At 46.6% G+C, this 8,434-nt stretch overlaps 1 protein-coding gene across 15 annotated transcripts in view; it reads right to left on the minus strand.

The window, feature by feature from the left end:
- Positions 1 to 5,509, minus strand: part of TPD52L2 (TPD52 like 2) — a 365,874-nt gene extending 360,365 nt beyond the window's left edge. For 7 of the 15 annotated variants that reach the window (XM_069650869.1, XM_069650867.1, XM_069650864.1 and 4 more), the window contains exon 1: positions 5,361 to 5,506. In XM_069650869.1, the coding sequence (XP_069506970.1) occupies positions 5,361 to 5,379 (19 nt within the window). In that variant the 5' untranslated portion in view covers positions 5,380 to 5,506. Of the gene's footprint in view, positions 1 to 5,360 lie in introns of all 15 variants that reach the window. The other 8 variants (XM_069650875.1, XM_069650874.1, XM_069650872.1 and 5 more) reach the window with 2 other exon arrangements.
- Between the last annotated feature and the right edge of the window lie 2,925 nt (positions 5,510 to 8,434).

Below are 8,434 nucleotides of genomic sequence, written 5' to 3' on the forward strand. Positions count from 1 at the left end.
CATGGAATAGCTCCAGATTGTGTTCCCATGGCACAGTCTATGCCACAGAACACTGCGATAGAGGTTTGCCCACACAAACTTAACTTGTTGAAGGTTAACTTCTAGATTCAAACGATGTGCGTCACTCATCACAATTTATTTTCTTTTGTAAATAAAAGCTAGTTTGAACAGTTTACACAGTGTTTGCAAATTATATGAATTGTACAAAGTAGCAGAGAGTGGGGGGGCAGTTCTTGCTACTCGGCCGGTGCCTCCCTTTGGAACAGCCTCCCTGCCCCCCTCACACATGAGCAGGAACTCCTTAATTTCCGAAAACTGCTCAAAACGATGCTCTTCTCAACCTCTTTACTTTCCCTGCTAATCACCCCACTGCCGCTGTGAACGGTGGCCTGACTATCGTGCATCTTACATGATCCCAAGCCCTTCCTGCCAGTCAATTCCAGCAAACCCACCCCCTACTGCACTGCCCTGTGGGCCCTTGTTTGGTGGCTCAACATCCCACCCTTGAGAGTCGCCTGTACCTGCACTTAGACTGAGGTTATCCTCCTTAGCTCCCCTCAGCACTTCCCTCCCGGTACCTCCTCCAGAACTTGTCCACTCCTCCGCTTCTCCTTCCATCCCCATCCCCTGCACTTCTCAATTGCACTTGCCTGTCCGAATACAACAAGGCCTAGCAGGACCACAACTGTTTGCCATTGTTATTATTTCCCCTGTTCCCATCCCATTTAGCCTTGTGGCGATTTGAAACAGTTCTGTTTAAAGTGCCTTACAAATGCTCAATAAAATAAAAATATGAATGGGGGTGCAAACCATCTTTTAAGATGCACAGTCTAACTTTGCTGGAAAGTCGGAATCTTGCTAATCGGCTGCAGATTGAAACAGAGCAATGGTTTATTAGACACCAGATTTCCTCCTCCTCTACTCATTCGAAGTGTTATGCTGATGACACACAGCTTTCCTTCTAGCTTCCCTCTACTACCTCCTCATCCTCTCCTCTCATTCACGACTGTCTGACCGCTATAAAGGCTTGGTGCGCAGACAATGACCTCTGTCTTAATGCCAGTAAGACAGAGATCCTTCTGATTGGTACCCCTGCACTCTGTTTCCCTCCAGCCGCCTGCCCTAATTTGGCCCTCTACCCTCACAATCTAGTGAGGCTAAAAATCGAATTAATGTTTGGGCAAGTAAGGATGGCAAGTGTGCTGTATGCTACACCATGAACAATGTTACGGATGAACGGTCAATTTGAACATATAATGGACATTGTACGTGGTAACTGTTAACATATTTATGTAATGTGGATATTATATTAAAAAAGTGGGTACTGAAATATATTTTATTCATTCTCGATTTTACACAGTTTCATTGTACCGATGTATGCATGTCATGGTGTGATTCTTCCATTAGACTGCTTCTTCAACCGAATTTGGACAATACTAGTGAACAACACACCTGGGATAACAATTATCTGGGACGATGGCCAGACATCAATCTGTGCTTTCGCTGTTGAAGTAACAAGGAGCAACATGAAACTATGCAGATGTCAAAGTTCTGCATTCGAAACTGAAACCACCGAGTTCATCTCACTAACGGATCGTAATGTCTGTAGATGCAGAATCGGTCAAGGAATTAAGAACTTACTGTGAACAATATAAAGACTGATAAATCCATAGCTGAACGGAACGGCCATTATAAGATGTTGTTGTTGTCATAATCTCTGCTTTACAGCATTATGACAAAAATAAAAGTACTTGCTACCATTCAGATTATCGCAGTTTTCTTCGAAATATATGTTTTTTACCCTTTTTGTGAAAAGAAAAAAAGGTTTTGCATACTGTGCGGATGTGTCAGTTTATGTTCCTGGTTCTGCATTAGATAACGTTATGACATGGGTGATAACGGGGAACGTTTGGCTATGCTGCCCACCAACGACATTAAAATAGGTGAAGCATATAGTTTTGATAAAATATGTCAGCTTTAGGAGCGGATGATCTGCATTACTGCTGCAAGGGCACTTGAACCTAGGATGATAGATCAACGGATATGATTTCCAAAATATAGTGGTGTCCAGGCAGGTGTTTTCACATTTATAAAAGTGAGGAAAACTAAGGTAAGATGCATAGGATTTCTTTTAAAGTGGATGTATGATCCAAAATACGTGCCCGATCGATTGGGACTATACAACTTCTGAGCAAACTACCCCTTTACTCTATAAAGCTAGCTCAAATAGCTTTCAGGAGATGTGTTTTGGGAGGGGCAGCAAGTGGGTGGGACTGGCCATAGGAATTAGCATGACCATGGGCAGTCAATGGACGACTAAAACAAAACGCTGACAAGCTCTGTTTCCCTCCTATAATCCCATCTCAGTCTTAACTGTACTCCAATGCAATAGTTTTACCTTATAGTAGCGCTTTAGCGGCACCCAATAGCGAAAACTGAAAAGGATGTTAATGTTAAAGGACATTTTTGTACCACGCACTATCACCACCGGAGTGGTCCCCTGGCGCTCTGGCGGCTCTGAAAGAGGAGGGGAGCAGTGCTCCAGATAAGATTTTGAGGTGGGAGTATTTTACGCATGATTTTTCAAATTAGAGCGTAAATGCAATTTCAAGAGTGTAAAAATTAGTTTTCTCCTCTGCAAGAGAGTAAAACTTATCCAACACATACGTTATGGGTATGAACACATTTTAAAAGGGTGCATGCTTTATTGTGTTGCTCGCTTAGCCGTCACAGATTTGGTCTTTCAGTTGGAAATTCACCATCATGCATAAGAAGGCTATGCTGCTGACAAAAGAAATGCTAAAGTACCATTTAGTGGTGGAAAGTATGTTTTTTTTAATGAATAAATCAAAGCATACACGGTACGCAGTACAAAATTAAATGATCCGTATTTGCCATATTTGCATGCGTAAAAGGGCAAGATATGCACGTTAACTGGTAGGCTGGAGGGGAGGTTGAGTTAGTGGGAGGAAGCAGGAAAAGTGCAAGAGAGCAGTGATGTGCTGTTGGCGGCCTCAGCCGGTTGGGTCCGTTGGCTGGGCCTGGGGTGTTTGCGGCCGGGAGTCATCGTGTACTGTTGTGCAAGACAATGTGTGTTTTTGTTTTGTTGTTGCAGTGTAGTGAAGTTTGTGTGGTTTGTTGTGCTGTTGGTTGTGTTTGGTTTGGAGTTTGAGAGGTGTATGCAGAAAGGGAAAAGTTAGTAGGGTTGGTTAGTTTGCTTCTCTATATCCTGAGTTGGGGCGCTCGGCTTGTGTAGTTTCCACTGATCTGGGTCCGACTGGCATATAAGGTTCCTTACTCCTCTGGCCCCCACCTCTAACATGGTCTCTCATAGCTCCCCTTATCCTCACTCCATACTCCTGTGGCCAGTGCGCCCAATTTTGAGTCATTGAAAAGAAAAAATAAATAAAAGTAAAGTGTACGACGTCTTTTTTCCAATGAGGAGAATCTTGTTTTGCTATCCGCAGATAAAGGCATTCTCTTGATCACTCCATCCCCAAGCACTAGGGATATAGCCACCTCCTAACATGCGCCTTCGCCACCCCCGCAGCTGCGTCTGAGGGGATGGGAGTTGGTGTGTAGTGTTCCCTTCTAGTCTGGGGGCAATGGCCAATCAGTGGGTCACAATAGAATCGTACGGGTTACATGTTCCTTTGAACTGCACGAGAACCTGGTCCTCCCTATACTGAATGAGTTTTTTTGGGATCTCGCGGCCACTTCCCCTCACCCTCTGGATGTTTTCAGAGTGGTGAAACTTTACCTGCTGAAGACTGGCGGAAATAGGCAGTGTGAGGATCTGTTCATCACCTCGGCCTATTTGTACTGAGGCAATACGACCCGAAGCGACGGGCCAACTCTGTTGGTTATGGCCCACTGCCCAAGTTAAAGTCCCAAGCAAAGCGAGGGTCCCTTAACACCCGGTTACTGACAGGTTCGGCCCCATTAGAACCCTCGAATGGCCACAAGCGGGTGCTAAAAGCTGTAAAAACAAAAGCCAAAAAAAAAAAAATAAGATAAACTTACCTTTCTTTATTTGACGCCGCATCGGGAACAGGAGTCGCGCTGTCACAAGACTGCAAAAATCGTTATTTTCTTTTTTAAAGAAAAAAAATCTGTTTGCACCCATGTGTGGTTGCTCACGGGTGGTAAAGGTCAATTTTTTTTTTTTTTTTAAAACCACTTACCTCTCAGTCCTCAGAGCAGTGTCAGGAAAAGGGGTCCATCTTCAGTGTTGATTATTAATGAACACCGATGACGGGCTCCTGTACCCGCTGCGGCTTTGGACACTGAGGAAAGGCGAGTTAATTTTTACTGCACCTTTAGCACCCACGTGCGTTACTCACGGGTGCTAACGGCACAATGGGGGAGGAAGAAGCAATGGAACAACTGTATGAGGGCCTGGGGGAGCTCGGAACACAGACCTATACCAGAGTACACAGCCCCCTCTCCAAGCTCCCTCATTGGCCAGCGCTCCCATCCAGGGTGCTAATGTACAGCAGCCAACGATAGCTTCCTTGAGCAGGTGCAATCTGGCAGTTATGAACATGGCCTTTGAAGCATCTGGACTGCCCTCACCGGGCTCACTCCAGGGCAGATCTGCTCGTGCCATGTCTATTTCCTGGGTGGCCCTATAGGGTGTCCTATGGAAATATGTTTAGTGCCAACACCTGGGGAACCCTTGATCTCTTTACCTTTTTTATTTAAAGGACTGCCAAGCCAATCCTGCTTGATGGACACATTTAAATGTCGGTTTGTTTGAAATGCATTTTGGTGTTTATGTTTTGTTGTGCAATGTCCCCCTTGTGCACGGCTTTGTATACCCTCATACTGCGAGGACGAGGATATTTGGCATGTTTACTTAAGTCCTTTTCTTCCACATCCCAGAACTGGTTTCCTACTCGCTTCCATTAGGGTAGTTGGAGGATATATTCCTGAGATACGGACAGAAGGAAAGCTGGATAAACTTTGCCCTAACACCTCTCCCCACGTCAGTAGGCACTCTGGGGAAAGCATTCGTGTAGAAAGGGGGGAATTGCAGGTCTCTAGACGTGATACCTCACACTACGAGGAAAGGGCGAGGAGGACTCAAGAGTGATGGGATCGTGGCAAGCAATTTCGACTTCTGTCACGTTCTCGCCCCCGAAGTGCCAATACACTCCTGCCACTCCATCAGCCCTACTATATTACTGTCTTCATATAATCCCGTCACGCACCTCCGCCCTCCATAGCCCCAACCCCCATGCAGCAATGAGCTGCTCCACGCCCCATAGCCAACGACCACCGCACCCATCCGAGCGAAACCCCGTTTCCCCTCAGATGCAGCTCTACTCTTCCCTCCCCCATTCCCCATTCCCGCTCACCTTGTCCAGCGGGTTCCATGTCGCGCAGGTTCTTCTGTACAACGCTCAGTCGCTCCCACAGCCCTGCCAGTGACCGGAAACAACTGAGCAAGCAACGTCACCGTCTGAGATGCAAAAAGAGGACCTTCTGTCAGCTGTCATAGGCATAGAAGTAGGACATACTAGGTCTGACTATGACAGCTTCTAAAACGGAAGTCCCATGCTGCATTTCGCAATAATAAAAGAGGTCTGGAAACGTTAATAAATGAAAACTTAAACTACCGCTTGGCAAAAATACGTAGCGTACTGAAAAATAAGTTGCCCCCCCGCCCTTCCTGATAGTAAATCAACATTATTACTTCCTGCAAAAACACATTAACTGACGTAGGCTTTCTGAAGCTTTTGGGAAGAAAAATTCTTATTGGTTTCCAAAGAGAATGCGCTTTTGGAAAATAACGTTTAGTTGCAGAAATATTCCAAGATGGCTGACCTTTTTGCTATGTTTTTTTTGGTTGCCATGATAGTGAACTGAAATTAATACTATACTAAGATGGCGTTCAAGCGCACAGATATTTCAGTACACATTTTTTAAATTAATTTTTGGAGATATAATCAAAAGCAAAGCTCTCAAGTGTTACGCGGCTATGCGTGAGAAGGCCACCCAGTCCTGTTTTTTTCCTTTGGATTCTGGAACTTGTAATTTTGTTTTCCATTGCCATTTGAAATGTAGGAAACCTACAAGTTCCCAAATTCCAAACAAAAAATTGACTCAATGGCCTGGCCTCGCACAGCCACGTGAAACTTGAGAATATTGAAATACATTTTCAAAAGTATCAAGCTAACAAAATAGCATTATTGTTTAAGCACTATACCCCGAGAAACAATGCCTGTAGCATAAGTTACAGTTCTTACAAGAATTATATTGCTAATAGCATAGCTCTCAACTCACACTCTTTTGGCGGGTGTCACCCGCCTTGTAAAGGGCTGACTCACCTGCCAAGACTCCTGCACGCCCATTCATTCCAATGGGCGTCTCACCCGCCAAAAACAAAATCGGGTGATTTCACCCACCTTTGCAACACAAATGGTTGAGAGCTGTGTATTAGTGCCCTGTCATGTTAATTAGAGTTTTTATCTGAAGCTGAGAAACTGCATGTTTGGGGTTTCTCAGCTTGAGATTTATTTACTTATTGCATTTGTTACTACGCCCAAACTCGGGGGTATCAAGGTGTAAGTTACAGGAGTTGGGTTACTTGCTGGTTACATTAAAGGAAAATGCATACTTAATACAAAGGTAGTGTGGTGTAAGCCGGTCAAGTGGCACAGCGAGTAGAGCGCCCGCTTTGACACCCGTGCAGAGCCTGTTAACGCAGGTTCGAATCCCGGCGGGGCCAAACTCAGCCTTTCATCCTTCCGAGGTCGATAAATGAGCACCACACACCGTGGGTAATAATAAGCAGCGCTCAGATACCTGAGGGTTTGTAGCGCTATATAAAAGCCTAATTATTATTATTATTATTACTAGGGGCTGGGCCTGGCTGGAAAGCGCGAGGAGCGCAGACAGAGACACGGACACAGTGTGTGGGAGTGTCCGAGCGGGAACTGCCTTTTGGCGGGCTCGGCGCTCGCATTTATTTACTTGCCCACGTGACCACAGCATAGCTCTCAACCATTTGGGTCGCGAAGGCGGGTGAAAACACCCGATTTTAGTTTTGGCGGGTGAGACGCCCATTGAAATGAATGGGCGTGCTGGAGGCTTGGCGGGTGAGTCAGCTGTTTACAAGGCGGGTGACACCCGCCAAAAGCGTGAGAGTTGAGAGCTATGCCACAGTCACGTGGACATCACATCCCTCATCAACTTTTAGATAACTCTTCAAACATGAAAATGACAATCGCTTGTATTCAAAATATGAGAAACGTGGTCACTCAAATATTGAAGTCAATTGTGGTTTTCCTTTCTGGCCAACCCCCTCCCCAAACATGTGACTTTTCAAACTAAACTGCCGTTGCCGCAGCATTTCTAGTCTCTTACCAGGGCTAGCTTTCAGTCTCTCAGCTTGGCCGGACGTAGACGCCATTGAAAACATAGCCTTTCAACATCGTCGATGGCACTGGTTGCCTTTGAAGAGCATATCGCCCATTCCTCTCTCGGTGGGGAGTGTGGGGTGTGTCCCTGCTTCTTTCTTCTTCCTGGCGGACAGAAAACTCTGGGGTTGCCTCCTCCTCCAGACCTTCTCGTGGGTTGTCTGTCTATGTCGGCTGGTTTTCTCCAGGACCACTGTCAGCGTTGCTTTCCTCCCACTGGGTCGGCGGGACTTTCTGGAAGTGCGAGGCATTCCTCGACACCGACTCCTGTCCTCGGGTGGCTGACACGAGGCCATACTCTCGACGGGATACCGTCCATGTTTCAGGCTCGTACGGGAGTGACATCTTCCCTTTCCGACTGCAAGTTCTTACCAGCACTGTGTCCCCAACCTGGAGGTCACTGGCTACCTCCCTCCTGGTCAAGTCCTCCCTGGCATTGTGTAGCCGCCTCTTTGTTTCAATGTTCTCTAAGTCGGCTGGGGCTGGTTTCCAGGAGTGGTGTAGGGGCAGGCCCCCTTGGATGGGGACACCGAACATCATGTCCGCTGGGCTGACCTGAGTTGAGGAGTGTGGCGTCAGCCGGTACGTGCGTAGGAATCTGTAGAACTCGGGGAGCCACCTGCGGCCTTTGTTCTTTGCAATACATATGGTCTTGTTGATGGACGCCATACACCGTTCAGCGTCTCCATTGGCTTGCGGCTAGTACGGTGTTATGTGATGGTGGCGTATTCCCAGATCGTCTATGAATAGTTGGAACACTTTGCTTGTGAACATCGGCCCGTTGTCGCTTCAGATCGCCGACGGAATGCCATGCGTTGCAAACATTTTCTCTAGTGCAGTGGTGACCACTGCTGCTTCTGTGGAGTGGACGGGTTCAACCTCGGGGTACCTTGTGTTCTCATCAATCGCCACTAGCAGGTAGGTCACATTGGCAATGGTGCAAAAGTCGATGCTGATGGAGTCCCACCTGCGGTTGGCAGCCATTCCATGGGTTCTGGTGGTCCGGGGCG

This window comes from Ambystoma mexicanum, chromosome 3p (genome assembly GCF_040938575.1).
Source record: "Ambystoma mexicanum isolate Mex_15411 chromosome 3p, UKY_AmexF1_1, whole genome shotgun sequence".
NCBI classification, from domain to species: Eukaryota; Metazoa; Chordata; class Amphibia; order Caudata; family Ambystomatidae; genus Ambystoma; species Ambystoma mexicanum.